The 20,958-nt window shown below is 35.9% G+C and overlaps 1 protein-coding gene across 1 annotated transcript in view; it reads left to right on the top strand.

The window, feature by feature from the left end:
* The window catches only part of B4, a 104,608-nt gene that overhangs the window by 33,807 nt on the left and 49,843 nt on the right, over positions 1-20,958 (top strand). Inside the window, exon 2 of the mRNA XM_069499874.1 lies at positions 12,621-13,215. Coding sequence (XP_069355975.1) covers positions 12,645-13,215 — 571 coding nt within the window. The 5' untranslated portion in view covers positions 12,621-12,644. The remainder of the gene's footprint in view (positions 1-12,620; positions 13,216-20,958) is intronic.

The raw sequence follows: 20,958 nt of genomic DNA, 5'->3' as shown, positions 1-20,958 counted from the left end.
ACGAATGATTATAATAACCTGAGACAAAAAGCTAATATGAAATTCAATGTCAACTTGAATGAGATGAATGAGTCATGTACCTACTCTGGTTTGTACGATTTCCTTACATATTAACATGTGTGACTTGTGAGGCGTGTCTTGTTTGTTATTATGTAACAAACTTTTGTATGCCTCGCTGTTTTTTCTGTGTGCACCGTTTTATACCGAATTCTAAAGAAGGAGGAGGTTCTTCATTTGCCACATTTTTTATATTTTCCCATATTTTTGTCATATTATATGATCCGATTTTGATAATCCTTTTTTAGGGTTCCGTACTTCAAAAAGAAAAATGGAACCCTTCGTTCACTTCGTTGTCTGTTGTCTGTCGGTCGGTCGTGTCTGTCAAGAAACCTACAGGGTTTGACCTAGAATTATCAAATTTGGCAGGTAGATGTCTTATAGCACATATCAAGGGAAAAAACCGAAAACCGTGAATTTGTGGTAACATAAAAAATTAAAATGTGTTCATGAACAAATAATTAGTTTTTTTAACTTTCAAAGTAACATTATACACCAAGTGGGCTATCATATAAAAGAGGTTTACCTGTACATTCTAAAACCAATTTTTATTTATTTTTATGCGTAATAGTTTTTGATCTATCGAGCAAAATGTCGAAAAAATACGACTGTAGTACGGAACTCTCGGTGCGCGAGTTTGACTTGCACTTGAGCGGTTTTTTTATTACAAAGAGTGTATCGTTGATTGTAACATTAAAATAGTCAAGATCTTCGGAGATGGCGAAAGGAACTCCTTAACAAATAACAGCAAATCATTCGCAATCACTTAATACTTCAGTAGGCACTATACTTTTTAACTATATGTACTTAAAAGGTAGTACATAATATTATGTATATTTATAATCTTACCTCATACGAAAAAATCGTGCTTTTGATAGGCTCTACCGCATTTAATAAAAATACGATTATGTAAGTGTATTATAAATTTAATTATATTATAGCACTTATACAATTTGATAAAAATCTAATAAAATTATTTTCAACACATAATACAGTCTAATAAAATAGAAATTCAGAGAAATAAGAATAGGCTTTAGAATTAATTATTGTTAGAAAAAATATCGTATCACATTGCGGCATTTCTTGATATTGATGAGATGTTTTATGCGTAGATATTTTAATTATCATCTGAGACCGCTGGTATTTCTCTAGGGGTACAATGTTTTTGGTACTTTTTTAAATCGTAGTTTTGTAGAGCTTACTATTTAGGGAAAAACTGAGGTGGTTTGTACTAAGCCTTCTGAAAAGGGGTTTTCAAGAGGTTTCATAGTTAGAGCTATGTCTGGTACGCGACAGGTCGAGATGGCAATCGGGGAGGGAACGCCCCGCACACCCACACAGCTCCATACCTACCATCTAAATTCTTAAAAATATTTTAGTAGGAAATAGTTTTTATAAAAAAGCGTGATGTGGCGAGCTGCATGTGCGTTGAAGTCTTTAGTGTTAAACTCTGATTTGATCTTATCAAAAGTTCGAATAAAATCGCACGTGGTCGCTATTATCTATAAAGGTAACTGCGAAATTTCACCGCGCAATTTTTTCTGCAGAATGCAGTGAGATAGAAATTGTATGCAGCCGTTTTTTTTTGCGTGTGCTTATGGGTCCTTCCATACAATTTCCAAATGCCACAGAATTGTGAATTTTCAATAATGAAAATGAGTGTAACCCCTGTCTCGTGGTAAGTATACGATCTTTTTTATGTTTCTTCGTCCAATCAACCAGTGTTCCCGCATATTATATTACTTTAGACAAAACTTGTTTGCCGAATGAATTCATTTTTTTCTATGAATAGATAGACCATTTAAATATCCGTACAGATTATGCAGATTAACAAAAAATTTAGTCGTGCACGTGTTCGGTTTTTATTGTGAAATTCTATATCTTTACCAGTGGAATGGCTTCAATATTATAGTCAAAGATGTTTAAAAAAGCCTTTTATAACCTCCCTTTATTGACTGACTATACGCAAGTCAGTGCGCTCCCTTTATAATTATTTAGATATGTAATAATATGAAATAATAATATATATGTCGATTTTAGTTTAGGCAATATTATTATGTCTGCTAATATTTAATTTGAGCCCATGTTATGAATATTGGAATATTCGCATATGTTATAATATTTTATAATAAATAGTCTAGTTTCATCTTCATCATAAACAGCTTCTTTCGAAAAGTTCATTACTAAGGTAATAAAACGTTAAGATAAAACGGTCAAATTATTATAAAATATTTGACCTTGTCTTTCATGTAATAGTTTTGCTATATGTCCTGCTTAGAAAGTTACGTAAGTGCCTAATTGAATAAATTACATCGAATAAATTATTATGACGACCTCCCTGGCGCAGTGGTGAGCGCTGTGGTCTTAAGAGTGGGAGGTCCCGGGTTCGATTCCTGGCAGGGGTTTGGAATTTTATAATTTCTAAATTTCTGGTCTGGTCTGGTGGGAGGCTTCGGCCGTGGCTAGTTACCACCCTACCGGCAAAGCCGTGCCGCCAAGCGATTTAGCGTTCCGGTACAATGCCGTGTAGAAACCAAAGGGGTATGGGTTTAATAAAAACTGCCATACCCCTTCCAGGTTAGCCCGCTATCATCTTAGACTGCATCATCACTTACCACCAGGTGAGATTGCAGTCAAGGGCTAACTTGTATCTGAATAAAAAAAAAAAAAAAAAAAAAAAAAAAAAAATTTGCATCCAAAATTAATTGCTTGTTTGTTTTTAAATGAGATGGAAGTGAATGTGGTGCAAAAAATGCTAATCAATCAGTCGTGACTACTGCCTTCTTTATCATGTGTAAATTTCACTTTTGAAAAATCATATTATGAATGAATCGTGAGTTTTTTTATCGTAAGATCTTGGCTGTTGTTGTAATGTTTAGTGATGAATCAGTTATAGTGCGCGCACATTGGCGCAACTTTGCAAACTTTGACTTTAGTCTCCGCAAAATTGTTGCGGAGACTAAAGTCTCCGCAACAATTTTATCTCCCTCAAAAAAAAGTTCAAAACATCTCGCTATCGATGACGTCCTTTGAGTTATAGACCTTAATAATTTATTATACTAACAGGTAATAATAAGTCCAAGGTTTTAGACTACAGAAATGCAGATCTCATCCATCAGGCGTAAAAAAATTACACCAACATTTGTAAGTAAACATTATTTTAACACATAAAACTAATAAAAAATGTTTATTTCTTTTGCTCCTGTTTTACTAGGCTAGAGTTAGTTCATAGGTTCATTCAAAACAGAGTAAAATGCGAATGACAAAATGAAAGAGAAATAAGGAATAATGACAAAAAGACAGCTGATCCTCTTGTTCTGTCAGACGCCTAATATGTGGTATCCATGGTTGTACGTAAGCATTTCCTAACTCTATGATGATACTGGGTAGGAACATCTCAAATTATTGTCGTCGCAACGTAAATACATACACTTTCATAAAAGCAATAACCCTTTGTGGAAAATGAAACCTTCGAAAACAAAAGCATATGTGCGGACTGCGCTTTCATAGTCGATTTATGTCATTTATTGTTTCGAGTATAGATATCTGTATTACTTTGTTCCAGACGCTTTTAAATGAGAAGTAATGTACGACGGCATTTCCATAATCCTATCCTATTCTTTAATGTAATAACTATCATAACTAGCCTCATGGGGGAGCCGTTGCGTAATAAATTTTGTACTATTCTCATTTTACCGAAGCTTCATCTGAGAAGTCATCAATCTATGTAACTCGCAGAACCTTAGCGAGTAACACCTATATGTTACAGATTATGAATAAGCAGTTCTGTTGCTCATTCCGGGTTATTGGATTTTGTATAGGGTTGTTGATATTGTATAAATGACTAAAAATATCTAAGCCAATCTCTCTCATTCATGATCAGCTGTTTTCATTGTCCTCTGTCCCCACTTCGTTTGGAGGACATGAAAACACTTTGTATGGAGTAGTAAGTACGTAGAAGTTGGGGGCTGGGGCTGACCATGAAGAGGCAAGCAAGACCGACTAAATGATAGATTTAAATTATTTATATTATTTGCAACGTTCTTTTACATGTAGGTTTTCTTTATAACTTAAACTCCCAATAAGAGAAGATTTTCAGTAATTTCAACCGAGCGAAGCTGGGTTGGGTCAGCTTAATAGGCACACCCTTGACTACAATTACACTTTATGGAAAGTAATCATGTGGCCCACTGTGGGATGAGTTTGCCTAGAACATGCGTACTTATTCATTCTTTTTTTTTAAGTTTTTCGAATAGGTATAAAACACAGATCGCGAAAATATTCAAACTACTATCACTCTAAATTCCGTCATTTATTCGTACGAGTACCTTATTAAAGTAGGGAATTCGACCAAATATGGAATACCATTTTAACTGGTGTCCAAATATAGTGTTCTAGGTATTTTAAATAATGGTATTCTAAATCAATCATGTTTGGTCACTTTCGCTTGCTACTGTTGCAGCAGAGTCAATCCATGTCTGACATTTCACATCATTGTCTATTGACTACATAACTTTTAATATTGAAAATAATTGTACTGGAATCTGACTTCTTAGGCGAAGAGATTCTTAATATGTCGCATAAAGTTCTTTATAGCAAAATGAGCTGAAATAAAACATCTAAAACTCTCAAACCATTTATTATTTACATATCTAACTATGATTAATGTCGACATCTATTTTCATGAAACTGTACTACATGTTCTGCTGATGTTCCCACCGAAAGAGACCCCGTCTCTGCACTGGACGGCACACCTAGCGCCGTCGTGCAGAGATCTACCCCCTATCACGGACCTACAACTTCACCGCGCAGCGGCGAAGTGGGTGATCCACCCGCTGCGTGGTGAAATAAGACGGATACACCCAACCACCAGGTCCCAAAAGCCAAGGATGGCAGGCCCTAGCCGAGAAGGCTTAAAGGAAAACACGTGGGCACAGAGACGCCCAGCGACCCGCCCGGGTAAGGAGGCAAAGCCACGAGGCCCGTACCCCCGTCTGGTCGTTCCGACCAAACGGAGATGACCCTGACATGCATACAATTTTTTTTTACATTCTTAAATATGATAACGTACCTTATATCCGCATTTCTTTGATTTTCTGGTATAAAAATTAGCTTACCTATGAGTTAATTTAGGGTAGGTACACTACAGTAGCCGGCAGGAAATATTGCACATCGACCTTTAGAAAGAGAGATCGGCTTTGTAGAGCGTTGTCTCTGTCACTCATACTTATGTGCGTTTTGTAGGTCTCAACGACAGGGACAAGACTACGAAACCGCTATCTCTTTCTAAAGGTCTATGTACAATATTTCGTGCCGGATACTGAATAAGTTATTTACGTTTCAAATTTCAGTCAAATCAGTTTAGTCATTGTGGCGTGAAGGTGTACAACAAGTACAAACATCCAAACTTTCACATTTATAGTATTACTAAATGACCACGACTTCCTCTGTGTGGATTTCGATTTTTAAAAATCTTTTTTTTCCTGGGATAAATACTAATGTAGCCTATGTCTGTCGCCGGGTTGTAAGCTTTGTATCGAATTTCATCAGAATCGGTTGAATGGATGGACCGGGAAAAGCTAGCAAAAAGATAAACAGACAGTCAGACAGACGAACTTTTGCATTTATAACATTAAGTATGGATTAGAATTGAATTACGATTGTGTTAAATTTAAATAATAATCTTTAGTACCAAATAAATCGCAAAAATTAAGACCATTCAGTTTGTACTTCAATTTCAATAAGAAATCTTGTTCGATTTACCGTAACATCCTTTCCGAGGTAAACGTTGTAATTGCGCGTAACTATTCAAAATGGGCTCATCCGTTGCGTGCAGTTACCAGCTTCCAGTAATGAGCCGTCGATTACGTATTGATTGATCGTTGGCAGAACATTTATCAAGTGTATTACACAAATGTAACTGCCAATGTAAATTCTAAAACGTATTTGTCACGGCAAAAATACATAGTTCTATATTTGCATGCATAATATCCATATAATATGTACGAAACTTTAAAAAAATGTAATAATTAAGTAGATTCTTATTGGCCCGTCAGGCTGAGATCTATAGAGCGCACTACCAATAACTTTGCTCAGAACCGAGACAGATTTATAGCAGCGATATAACGCTGTCTCGTTTTAACAGTGTCTTAAATCTGAGCAAAATCAAAGTTCGTTCTAAGATTTCACCTCACTTCTCAGTAGAATAAACAATACGAACTTGAGTTAGAATTGTGTTGATATTTTTTTTAATTATTATTAAAAGGCTTTTGATACGATCAAAAATGTTGAGGATTCAAGAGCGCTAAAGGTATAGCACCTATACCTAAAAGCTGATTATATTATTCAATGGTTAAATTAAGTTTAACTGATGGATAAATTTGTAATTCTACTTTCGTGATAAAAACTATCGTAGGAGGATACGGTCGTAGTCGGTACTCGTATCATTTTGAGTTTTTGCCAATATTAAGTACTTACGAGTATGTAAGAACTTCTTTTGTTCAAAAGTGCTAAAAAATTATGATCAAACGAACTTACCTGGGAGGCTGTGAGTAATGATCAATCCAAATTATGCGTGCAAGATTCATATCTGTTTGTATTTTAGTTATGTTAGTTACGGACATGCGTTTGCAGTTGCTATCTTCTTATTTCGAAGCGTTGATTACATACTGATTGATCGTTGGTAGAACATTTATCAAATGCATTGATGTGACTGAGGTGTACATGAAACAGTCTATGAATAGTCTGTTTCTTTTTAATAATCTTTTTAATTAGCGTTTTTGATCTTTGTTATGATAACATTGATTAACTTTTACTGACTTGTGCGTATTGTGTAATGTAACTACGGTAATTTCATATCTAGTAGGTACTGATTAAAAATAGAATATGTAGTATATAACTACTGTGTTACGGAAATTAACTACATCGTCATTTCCGTATAAGTAAATGTTAATTCTTCGCTAATAAGGAACTACTAGCCAACTTGCCTCAGCTTAGTTTATTTATTTTATATAAGTAGATGGAATATAAAATAACCATTTCCCTGAAATATTTTAACTGACAGTCAAAACTGAATTGAAATCTCCACTAAGAAGCCAATGAATTTTTATGTACTCCTCAGTGTAAGAAGTTTAGAAGTTGTTAGCATAGAACATAGAATCAAGTTAAAATTTTATTTATTTAAAGATTGAAAAAATTCTCTCCGTTAAATAAAATGGTATCAAGCATAACTTCTTCCCCGCCTGACATACTATAAAGAAGTATAAATAATGAACTAAAACGAGTTTATCCTGTAGTCCTGAGTCCAGCTCGAAGATTTTAATTACACGTATGCAAATTATGCGCCTGACTAGGTTTGTAAACAAATAAGTATTAATGCCAACAAATTAAAGTGGATACCGGCTCATTAGCATAATTGTGAATCGTGGGATTATGTGAGGGAGGGAACTTGATATGGTTGGGGGATGTTTATTGAATGCGATAAGTCGTATCGTTCCTATTAGTCGTATCGTTAGTTTGTATTGACTACAAGTAATTATTATAAACCCTGGCGGCTTATAATAATAACATGCTAAGGTTTACTTTGCTGGTTTACCAGCAGAGTTTAACTCCAATAAGATACACGATTCCCCTTTCACCTATAAATAACATTATGTCGTTAAAATATTCAACGATATTCACTTTAACGTGACCGACTTGCATACAAACAAGGACAGATATTTAGTGAAGTAAGAAGAGGGTACTCTAAAGAAATATTTCCCTATAAAGAGATCCAATCGAAAGAAGAAATACAATCGAAATTTGTTTAATTTTAAGAATTTATTTTCTATCCTATTAAAATTTATCTGTAACCTTTTCACGGTCCATCATCCGCAACCGATTTTTGGCAAAGCTAAGCTAGCTAAGCCCTCAAAGACGTTGCTTCGTGATGACCACGACCGCTCTGCCAAGAGTGATACGACAAAGAAGAAGAAGCTAGCTAGCAAGCCATAGGCTACTTTTTATCCCGGAAAATCAAAGAGTACCCACAGAATATTTAAAAAACTAAATCGACGGGGACAAAGTCGGAGTTTCATCATCTAGCCCTCCATGAAATTGTAATACTTCGGCAGGTTATAAAGAAATCGTATCGTAATGTTTAAAAGTTGAGGGCTTATTATAGTAATATGTAACTTTAAACGATGATACGTTCCTTTTTTAACATTGAAGTTATAAAACGTTTAATAAGGTAGATGTGGATAAGGTTCGTACTATTTATACATTGGTAATTAAAGCCTAATATAAGAATTTAAAAAAAAATGGAAGAAGAAAGTCTGCGAAGCGGCGGATTTCTCTGAAGTTCAACATATTTCAAGAGTCATAGCACAAAAATGCTTGAATTGTAATGTTTATTGTATATCCTTTTGCCACGGTAACTAATCTATAGGTACATAAAAAAGATTTGTTCGAACTGACTGAACCCTCTGACACATTTAAAATTTAATAAATTAGTGCGTCTGGCGGAGGTTCCCACGACACAAGTTTCTGACAATGCATGACGTGATTTCTAAACTAGCGGCACGCTATGATGGCCGGTTTGACGTTTGTCCGCTCATGAAGTTCCGTATTAATTGATAACGACTTTGAAGGAAATAATTGTATTACTTTATTGACGATAGTGATGTGCAGAGATTCATAAATTTTATCGAATGTAGTTTTAGGTTTAGGACTCAAAATTTATTTATTAAATTGATTTCTTAAATGTATACAAGTGTAGAAAAATCAGTTTGCACCATTTAAGGGGTGAATGTACTTGTGAATATGAACAATTTTCACTATGTGGACAAACCTCTGAAATCGCAAAAAAATATCAATAAATTTTTAAAAATGGAATCTAATACGATCGTCACATAGGATCGCTGGCTAGCACAACTACTACCTCCGGCAAACTCGCGTCAATGCTCAATGCAAAACAAAGCAGTTTCGAATTGACGTTGCTTCGAAAAGTATAAACTGTCAGTGCAATGCGATTGTGATATAGTTTTGACCTGGCTTTGGATTTCAAATATTGATACTGCATTACTGTTGACCCTTGCTCGTTAATTTGGACTCTGTTCAAGCCCTTTGTTGTGGATTTCGTCGATATGACCGAACGTACGCAGAGAACTGTTCTAAATAGTCAGACACGTGAGTTCCTAATACGCCTTCGTAACTATTTCGATCGTGAAGCTCAAAATGGAGGGCCAATTTTACCTATAACGTCAGTGGTTGAACGCGTAGCTGATGCGCTTAATATTGGACAACGAACTGTTAGACGGATAACTAAAAAAAAATATGGCGAGACTGGCACAGAAGAAAATAAACTTCACACACCAAAAAAGAGAAAACGAGCAAAACCAGTCGTAGGCATCGATAGCTTTGATGCCGATGCTATCCGAAGACATGTTTACGGCTACTATTTACAGAAGGAGTATCCAACAAGAAAAAAGTTGGTGCATTCACTGAAGGAAGCTGGATTATTCTTCGGTGGGGAAAGTTCTTTAACGAAGATTTTGAAGACCATTGGATTTCGATACAAAAAATGTAACAAACGCAAAATATTGATGGAAAGATTTGATATAGCGATGGCAAGGTATACTTTTTTACGGCAAGTGAAAGAAATCAAAAATTGGCAAAATGTTGTGTTCTTGGATGAAACATGGCTTAATGCTAACCATACTGTAGGCCGTTCTTGGAACGATGACACAGCAGCATCTACTTCCAAAGTTCCTGTAGGAAAAGGATCGCGACTTATAATTTGTCACGCCGGAACCATCAACGGGTTTGTCGAAGGTTCTCTCATGGCTTTTGCGTCAAAAACCACTGGAGACTATCATGAAGACATGAATGGAGAAAAGTTTACTGAATGGTTTACCTCAATGTTGTGTAGCCTCCCTGAACCATCTATTATAATTATGGACAACGCCCCATACCACTCGATGCAAATTGACAAGCCACCTGCCCAATCCCAAAAGAAAGCTGATATCGTCGCATGGCTTCGTAAAAATGGCGTAGATGCAAACATGAATATGTTAAAAGCGGAATTAGTACGTCTTTTAAAAGAAAACAAACCAACCAAGATCCGATACGTCATTGACGAAATAGCATTAGAACATGGGCACAGAGTTATACGGTTACCGCCTTACCATTGTGAGTATAATGCGATTGAGTTGGTGTGGGCTCAAATTAAGGGATATGCTGCAAGACACAATACAGAACCCCCATTTACCACAAAAAAAATGCTAAAATTATTAGAAGAAGCTTGTGAACATGTGACTAAAGGAGACTGGGAAAAGGTTGTGAATAGAACTGTTAAATTAATAAGGGAAGATTATGAAAGAGATGTGAAAATAGATAATATTATAGAAAACGAACATATAATTATTAATGTATGTGATGATAGCAGTGACGACAGTGAAAATAGTAGTATGGACGAATCTGATTAATTATGGCCTTTTGTGGCACCTTTTTCGGTATCTTTTGTATTCATATGTTTCTTGTGTGCATATAAAGTATGTATATTCATTTTCGTTCAAATATTCAGTTCGTTCAAATAAATTAAATAAACATATACATTTTTGTTTTATTAAACCTATTTAATCAGGTACAAAAACAAAACTTAATTGTTTTTTGTTCGAGAATAAATTGACATTCCACATCACTATTGTAATGTGTCAAACCGGCCATCATAGCGTGCCGCTAGTGTAATACTACTCCGATGAAAATATAAAAAAATTAGACTTTATTCTTTGACGTAAGATTTTTTTACACCTTTGTTACCTGTTATCTTCCAAAGCTACCATGATCCAAACAAATGTTCCTCCCAATGTTGGGGCCAATACGCAAAGAAAGAAACTTTCAGCTTATATAAAATAAGGAAGGTCTGGCACGCCTTGGCTCTCTCTCTATAAGTCCAGAGAGCAGATTACGGAAAATAAATGGCCCAAGAATTCAAAAGAATTGGAAACACTTTAACGAACGTCACTTATTACATACAGTCTTGGCTAGATAATGCACTTATTTATCTGTGTGAGAAAATCGTAAGTTATGTGTCCTCTATGCAAAAGTTCTTACTGCGCAATATTAGCTCTTATGCATAAATGTATTATATTAAGATGGATATAATATAACAGACTTTTCATTACGTCCAGTAGAACTTATCTCAAAGTGCGCAAAGCTCAAAATCATATGAACTTTAGATACCTACCACACTTATTTTTATTAGTATTTGTGTGAATAAAATTGGCTGTTGCAGCATTTTTGAATTTGCATAAAGCGATTGTTTTGGTATACCTATGATATGATATTATTATGAAGTTTTACGATAGATAATTTAGTTTTTAATAGAATGAATGGACAAGGCCATGTATAGTACACGACAGGTCGAGATGGCCATCGGGGTGGGGACGCCCTCCTTTTTTGAAGTCGGGTTTAAAAAAATTACATTAATCTGTGGGCTTATGTACTCGCTATTCCTATGAAAAAACCGTTTTCCTTACCAATGGTAGAGTCGATAATCAACATACCTAAACTTCTAGGAGTACTTACCTACCTACATATTATGTTATACTAACCACAACCGACGGGAGGCTATAGCAAATAAGGTTTGAGTTTATTGACTCGCTACAATAATAATGATAACGAGATTATAATCTAATAATTCTCAGTAACGTGAAATAAGTAGAAGCAACGTAAAAAACTATGTAAGCAATTTTGCCGAGTCATTTTTGGTTTATTACTGTGATACGAATTATTCCGTAAAAAATAAGATCAAGTATCAACTGCTAAAGAACATTTGCTATAAGTTTTTATTCGGATATAATAGTGTATGGAATTTCATCATCATCAACCCATCGCCGCGGTTCATTACCGAACTTCTCGAGTCTTCTCTCAGAATGAGGAGGGTTCGGCCATAATCTACCACGCTGGCCAAGTGCGGATTGGTAAACTTCACACACCTTTGAGAACATTATGGAAAACACTCAGACATGCAGGTTTCGTCACGATGAAATTGATATAAAATTGATGATTAAAGAAAATAATATTTATTGCTTAATATTTTTTTAATTGGAAATATTTATTTGGATTAAAAAAGGGATAGACAATTCTATTAAATAAACTTAAATCTAAATTAAAAGTAAAAAAATATATGAAATTAAAACTAAATTAAATCTTTAACCTCATCGAGACCACCGCAGCGAGGCATTGTACGCAAGATGCTGGCAGCATTACCCCTTTGGATGGCCAAACGAATTCTTTGACCAAGGTAGCTGCCAGCTCTAAACCATTTGTTAAAAATGCACATAACTCCGAAGAGTTAGAGGTGCTTGCCCGGAATCAAACCCCGGACCCCTGGAGGCTGCTTAGAGACAGGCTATCGCCGCTATGAAATTTATGACAAAAACCAACTCCATTCATATGCGATAACTGATTCGTAGTTGTTATGTTAAATATGTATTTGTTATATAGGTACATATTTGTATTCTCGTGTGTGAAACATTTCAGTCCATAGGAAAATGACTCAATTGTTTTTCTGTTTGTTTCAGGCGATAGCATCAATGGCTTGAGCCATGTTCCGCACGGCGTCAGCTGAGGGCTCCGGGCCGAGGACGCCGCCCGCCTACGCGCCGCATCCTCCCTACGTTCCACCCCGCTTCTTCCCGCCTCGAATCCGCCCACCACCGCCTCAGTACTGCTTCGATGCTGCCCGCTTCGCTTGCGACGCTTCTAAACCTCGATACCTGGATGTAGAAAGAGAAAGACTCGTCACGAGATGGCTGGCGGAAGCCAACGAAGCGCTAGTCCGAAGAGACCGACCGCCGAGATACAAACCGAGGAGTAGCGAACGAAGGCCGGACTTCTTGGAGCGACGGCCGAACGCACCCGAATGGGCGGATAATTTTCTTCTCGGACGACGGAACGGTTCCGCCGAGCCGGAAGACGAAACTAGTGATGTGATGACGCTAAAAGAGTTTGTTGATAAGTTTTCCTTGCCTCGTGTCGTGAGGTTCGAAGGAGAAGATAGGGCTGTGCTGTTATATCGTGTGTTAGAAGCTCATAGGCGGGTCGAAGCTGTGCCGTTGTCGGGGAAGAAAGGAAAGCTGGTCGGAAAGCCGCTCTACATCCCTGATTCTTATGATGGTGAGTTTACTTAAAACAAAGCGTAAAGCGATTTGATATTTTTGGAATATTAACTAAACATGAGACAATTGACGCCTGAAGTTAGTGCAAGAGTAATTTTCTCTCCATAAAAGTTTGGTTTATAATATCATTGTTAAGAAGAAAGCGTGACGATTACCATAATAACATTAGCAACTTATATCATCGTCGTGCTCTTGATTTGATATGGACATACAATGTGTTACTGCTTTTTCATATTATCGAATTATTTGAATTGGTATTTTTTTAATATTTTAAGAACATCTTTTCTTTGGGGTTTTTTCTTTGGATTTTTAATCCATACTAATATAATTAATGCGAAAGTGTGTCTGTCTGTCTGTCTGTCTGTCTGTCTGCTAGCCTTTCACGGCCCATCCGTTCAACCGATTTTGATTAAATTTGGTACAGAGTTAACTCACATCCCTGGGAAGGACATACTTTTTATCCCGGAAAATTAAAGAGTTCCCACGGAATTTAAAGAAACCAAAATCCACGCGGACAAAGTCGCGGGCATCATCTAGTATAAAGAATAAAGGATGTATCTGTGATCTATGTGCTTCCTACCAGAAGCCTCCTTTAACGACTTCTACTGTCCTGTCTGTACTGTGTATTCTGCTCCTCGGCCTCTCCTCTCTTCGCCAATACCTGGCGTGCCTGCTAAGAAGCAAATATTATAAAGCCTAAATTAATTTGATCCTTTTTAATTAATAACTTCTGCATTACTTTTTATATCAAATCACAAATCAGTGCTATTTGAATATTAATAATATTCACTCACGACCCTTTGCATGTTTTCCTTTATATTATAACCTCGTGACAATAAATGCACCTAGCCATTAGGGTATTACCTAAGAACAACAATGCATAATCTCTGACCTAAATACCTAAACAGTCGGAAACAGCTGTGTAGTCCCTATTATGATAATGTAGGATTTCATCACGTATTGTTTAGCATATAAGGATGAAAACAGCGTACAGTAATTTAAGTACAACTTGTACGGGGGATATGTACGTCTGAAAAAGGTGCATGCAAATTTGATCCTAACAATAATAATAGGTATGACGACGCTAGATGATAACCGGTTGTGTCGAGACAAATTGCTGAATGTATGCCTATTTATGTTAAAATTAACCTAATGTTCGCGACTTTGCACGTTTACCAGACAGTTGTGTTAAGCGGTGATTGAACGCGGAGTCAGATTTTTAGAAACTTAAGACATAAAATTAAAAATTATATAAAACCCACGACGAACTGCAGCGCTTTCTATTAGCCTATTACCTCAAAATATTTCTAAGAGCCTAGTCCAATATGATACCTGTACAATGCAAGAAACTGCATCAAAGTCAGTCTAGTAGTTTTCAGGTAAATGGCAACATATTAAAAAAACCGGCCAAGAGGGTTCCGTACTACAGTCGTATTTTTTCAACATTTTGCAGGATAATTCAAAAACTCAGAAAAAATCTGTTTTAGAATGCACAGATGAAGACCTTTCATATGATACCCCACTTGATATAGTTACCTTACTTAGAAACTTGAAAATACTAATTATTAGTTCATGACCACAATTTAATTTTTTTTTGTGTGATGTTACCACAAATTCACGGTTTTCATTTCATTTTTCCCCAAATGCCAGCTATAAGATCTACCTACCTGCCAAATTTCGTGATTCTAGGTCAACGGGAAGTACCCTGTAGGTTTCTTGACTGACAGACAGACAGACAAAAAAGTGATCCACAAAGTGATCAACAAAGTGATTAAAAACGGAACCCTTATAGGTATATATACCGTTTTTCCTTTTAAGGTACGGGACCCTAAAAACACGATTGTAGCTTCTTGTAGTATTTAGCCAAAAACCACAGCTTTACGATATATCGTAAAACTGTGCAAAGTAATTTTAACCCTTCTATGGTTTACGATTGTCGTGAGATTTGTGTTAATTTGTTCCAATCTACTCTATCTGAAATCACCACATTGGTTCTATTTCAATTTTGTCTTTTTGGGTCTATTCGCAACTTTTGTGGATGCGTGTCGAAACACTGCAATTTTAAAAGCAGTAGTTAAAGTAAATTGAATATAAGTATATCCCAAAATTTATACATCACGCACACTGTTCACGTCATAATAGCTATATATAGAGACTGAAAATATAATTAGCGCTAAATAGTCAATATACTATTTTTATATTAAGTATTTTAAAATAAGTTTCTGATTTATATAGAACAGGGGCTTGTCGAAGTATTTTCAATCCTAAAACAAAGCCAATTTTGGCTATTTTTAGTATCTTGCTAGTATATATATATAAATACGTACCTACCTAAGTACTAGTATTTTTTATTTACCTATTTTATTTACAAGTTTGCCTTAGTAGAAGTACTACTGATACTGATGGTTATATTATTTAGATGCTATACTTACTTATTACTAAACTAGGTCCATCGAACCTTCACATCTCATGCCTTATTTGGCTCAAGCTAATGGGTTGTCGTCCCTGAGAAACATGGCATAAAATTAACTTCTAATAGGGTTCACTTCAAACCAGACAAGTCCAATATCCGTTCTAAAGTATACTAGTTATTACACAAAATAGGTATACATACACATCCCTACAACATAGCAGTTTTCCTGTGGGCGGAGTAATTTTAGTGATCTTCTTTTATTATGCAAAGGAGGAATTGACTTGTTCTGTATTTTTAAAAGCGTAAGTAGAAGGTTTTGTTTGAAACAAGTAAATTAAAAAAACTGCTCAAACTTAAACTTAGTTAAGCATCTATTTTATCTATCTTTAATGGCTAACTGGGCTGGAAACCAAAATCGAAGTGGGTATTTATCTTGCCAGAGAGTAGCTATTTTTGAAATCACCTTTAAAGTAAATTTAATAAAAGTCAATAGAATATTTTACTTGGTAGATTCAAACAACTTTGGGCACAGCTTTGGGTATAATAAATCTCAGGCCCAATACTCAGGTTGAGTTTTAAAACCTTGGTCCAAGCGTGGGAGGCCCTATTACTGCGCACTCTATACTTGGCGAGGCCTTAGCAACCTTACCAGCCGTTTAGATAACATCAATGCATTTTTATGTGATTTATTGTTCAGACAGTTTTGACTTCAGCATTACAAGATTGTACTTCCAAAAGCGGAACTGAGTGACAGAAACTGAACTAATGACGTATCTACTAATTCCCCGCGGTCGATTTTTTTGCCCACTTGATCCCTCCTCTTCCTGCGTCGCTCCCTCAATTTTGAGGATCGTGGCTCCCCTTTGATACAATCTTTGCTACGATGTTTTCCATTTCTCTCCGTTTTTTGCCGCGTGGGTTGCATCGCAGATAGGTGTGGCGACCGCTTCTTTTATTTGGTCTAACCAACCGTGGGGTCGTGGGGTCTCTTTCCTTCGACCTTCCCAGTGACCATGAGTTTTTCAATATTGCTGGCGTCTTTTGTTGCGATATACCAAAGTACTCGAGGGTCCTCCGCAGACATGTTAGAGAGCCTCTTTTTTTTTAGTTTGTTAAGTATTGAGACGTTGGTTCTACATATTATGTTCAGTCCACGATATGTTGAGCATGCGTCGCCAACACCATATCTCTAAAGCATCAATTCTTTACCATCAGCGGCTCATGCCATTGAACCATCTCAGTTTGCTAATGGTTATGAAAACTTTTTGTCACTTATACACAAAGGTACGCATTAGATGGGTCATTCCGAAAGACGGAGGTCGTTGCATGGACATACTTGTAATAATAATACAGGGTCACAAGGTCAGTCGACCTAGACAGTAGACACAAAATGCTAGATCCGTTGTGAGGTTGTAGAGGTCCTTGTCAAATGCTATAAAATGAGGCGAGAATACCTATGGCCGAAAATGTTCCGTTTTTGAGAGTCGTTGATCGGTTTTCAGGCAAAATACGGATTTGTTTCTTTAATAATAAGTTCAAAACGGCAATTTTTTTTTCTAGTTAGCAGACATCCCCCAATAATCATATTTTTAATTAGTTTCTTTTGTTGAGAGTTTCTGAAGGACTTTTTGCGAAGTAGAAAAATAAATAGGTACAACACTGATACTTTAAATTGCTTACAAGTTACATTGATGGCGTATGGATAGCGTACAAAAATATTGATACTCGTATTTCATTAGAAATACTAATCTATAATAATGAAACTTAAATTTATTAAAAAATAAAATAAATTAAATTAAATCATCATTCTACTATCTAGAAATTGAAAATAAGTTGGAAATATGTTTATTTTGACCCACCTTTATTTGTCAAAATATGGAAAATTGAAAGAGATGCGCAATATTTTTATGACGTTGCATATTTCGTTATTATATAGCTTTATTGTTTGTATTGAAATTCTACACATAAGTACTCAGTTTTATATAGAGATAAAACAACAGGTAAGCATGTTGCATACTTAAGTAGGTAGTCGAAGTAGTAGTATGTAAGTATAATTTGATCTACGACGCAAATAATGTAGGGTTACCATAAAATCGTTTGTACTACAACTCTGACACAAAATTTTGGAATTGTTAATTTTTTTGTAGTTTTAACAAATGTTTACAAAAATAACATAACAGAAATAACAAAAAATAAAATAACAGAACATATAAGTACAACAAACAATAAAATAACCGAAACAACAAAAAATAACATAACAGAAACAACAGAAAAATAAAATAATACCTAGCAACATAAAAATATGATACAATGGCTCCCATTCGCAGCGGGGTAGGACGCAAGCTGCCAGTGGTCAGGGCTCCAGAGTGAGAAACCTCTTCACAATGCGTGCCGTCTCAAGAACCCTCAGAGTTTTTGGGCATAGTCTGCAACGCTATAGCTCAGGGCGCCAGAGAACTCTCAGGCTTGCAGGTTTCCTCTCGAAGTTTTCCTTCATCCTTAAAGCAAGTGATATTTAATCTATATTATATACTAGCTGATGCCCGCGACTTCGTACGCGTGAATTAAAGTTTTTAAAAATCCTGTGGGAACTCTTAAATTTTCCGGGATAAAAAGTAGCCTATCCTTCCCCGGGTTGCAATCTACCTCTGTACCAAATTTCGTCAAAATCGGTTGAACGGTTGATCCGTGAAAAGCCAGTAGACAGACAGACAGACACACTTTCGCATTTATAATATTAGTATGGATAAGAGGAAAGCTGACTGACTGACTGACTGATGATCTATCAACACACAGCTCAAACCGTTGGACGGACCGGGCTTAAATTTGGCATGCAGATAGCTATTATGACGTAGACATCCGCTAAGAAAGGATTTTTGAAAATTCAACCCTAGGGGGTAAATAAAACGCACATAACTTGAAAAGTTAGAGGTCTAATAGAACCGGGATCGATCCTAGATGACCTGTATAGAAGACTTACGTCTTAACAACTAGGCTATCACCGCAAGTATCCATCAAGTGACAGCCCTCAAATCAGAGCTTAAGTTTACTTTACATACCACCAATACCTGTAAGATGATTCACAACACAGTCCATTTGCACTCTACAATGGTTTCGAATGACCTACACATTGTAAAGAAACGTGCACGGAATCGTAAAACAATAGAATGAATCAATTTTTGTAAAGAATCGATAGCATTTCCGTTAGGAATATGTTAAGTTCAGCCCCCCAATTGTGTAAGAATAACCATTTCATGGCTATTGCAATCGTCAATAATTCTGCCCTTTGATTGGCTGTGAAAAAATGTAAACAGCGAATCAACCAATCAAAGGGCAGAATTTTATTGACGATTGCGATAGCCATGAAATGGTTATTCTTACACAATTGGGGGGCTGTATTAAGAAAATCAAAATGAAATAAGGCTATAATATACCATACCCATAACCATTTAACCCACCCCGTGCTACTTACGGTTATGATATCCTACTAATACATTTATAAAATAAACTAGCTGATGCCCGCGACTTTGTGTAGACTGAACTTTAAATCCTGGGAAAATTAACGGTTCCTGCAGGATGACTGACATGATGCCTTTAATTGTTGCTTTTTGCTGCAATCACGCAGCAAGATATCAACAGATCCTCTAGGTTTTTTTGGCATGGATAAGTCAAAGACCTGGAGAGTGACCCGGAAAAACAAAGAGTTCCCACGGGATTTAAAAAAAACCTACACCCACGGAATCGAAGTCGCGATCATCATTTAGTAGGTACCTACTGCTTGCTATAAAAGAATAAGAAAGTCATGATATATGCAAGATCACTACCTAGTATAAAGTCAATTTGCTTTGGCGTGTCTGCACTCTGCCTATTTGTAAGCGCTCAAATTAAGCATCTACTAAACAGATTTTATTTAAGTTCCCACAAATAGATACTCGTAGGTTGTCGAAGTGTCACCCGTGTGAAAATAGCTAGAAAATAGTATCGTGCCGGTCAGCTCGTTTACTTTTAATTTTTAAAGTGACTATAGTTCCTTGACCTGTTTAGAGAGCTAGAACTTCCTGGAGAAACTTGCTTTTAAAACACCCAAACTTAAAATAGTTTTGTGTGTAAGTTACGGCTATTGACTTGACTCATGTCACTTGACCGGAGTCATGGTTTTCATTGTTACATAGCCGCTTTATTAGCACGTATCCCGTCAAAAAGAAAGAATGATGCATATCATGTATGTTTTTAAAACAGAATAAAAGGAATGAGACAAGAAAAGATGTGCTTATAAAGCCTCCTATAAATTCCAGTTAAATTCTATATTCATTACAGTGGCAGTAGTAAAAACTATTTTCCTCTTAGATTCCAAAAATTCAGACTCGCACTTGACCAAGTAGGTATTTGAGGGACATAACCACAGATGAGAGAAACTATCGCTCATCTGTGGACATAACATTACGTGTCCACAGATGAGAACGTGTCATAGCATAAAACGTTTTCCAGATAAAATTGAATCTAATGTTTATTGAACTCATAATAAAGCATTTATGGCTATTTCAATTTTAATATGTCATAAATGTCATTTGTTCAAAGATACCTATTAATTTCCTCTATAAAATTAACAAACATGGCTATTTCGTACGTATTAGGGTACAACTTCGCCTGAATTTCAGTTAAATAGATATAATGAAGCTTGGTGTGGACGTGCGTGATCGTGATCATATTATAAAGATAGAAGTAGAATGCTATTGTTCTGCCGACGAAAGGGAATGGCGGGAACAACACTATTTAACGCCCTTCTCACGCCTTCAACACTTCTCATGAAGAGACCGAGCGTGGACAGATTTAAAATTTTAGAATATATAATATAAATATACATATAATTATATCATAATTATATGTTTATTTATAATAGCAAAAGATCATAATTATATTAAAATTTTGAACATTAGAAGTTAGAATGTACTTAACATTCAAACTTCTAACGTTCTCAATAAATATTGTTAATGATGCTCATAGCACTAGCTTTTATTGATGACTACCTAGTGACCCGCCCCGGCTTTATACGGGTGCCATTTACTAAAGAAGAAAATTGCAAGTGTACTTATTTAGATTTTCATAAAAAAATATCATCCATATTTCCGACTTTTCCGGTGGTATTTCCCAAAAAAAAATATTTCATACAAACCTTGCCCTAACAATTACAAACAGAAAAATCGCTAAAATTGATCGAGCCGTTCTCGAGTGATGATTTTATTTATATAGATTTTTATTACAAATTTCTCTACATTATCCTTAACACGTATAGGAAGATCATTTCACGATCGTATGAACATCATCACG

This window comes from Maniola hyperantus, chromosome 7 (assembly GCF_902806685.2).
Source record: "Maniola hyperantus chromosome 7, iAphHyp1.2, whole genome shotgun sequence".
NCBI lineage: Eukaryota > Metazoa > Arthropoda > Insecta > Lepidoptera > Nymphalidae > Maniola > Maniola hyperantus.
The sequence above is the reverse complement of the archived record's forward strand: the minus strand, read 5'-3'. Positions and strand labels throughout refer to the sequence as shown.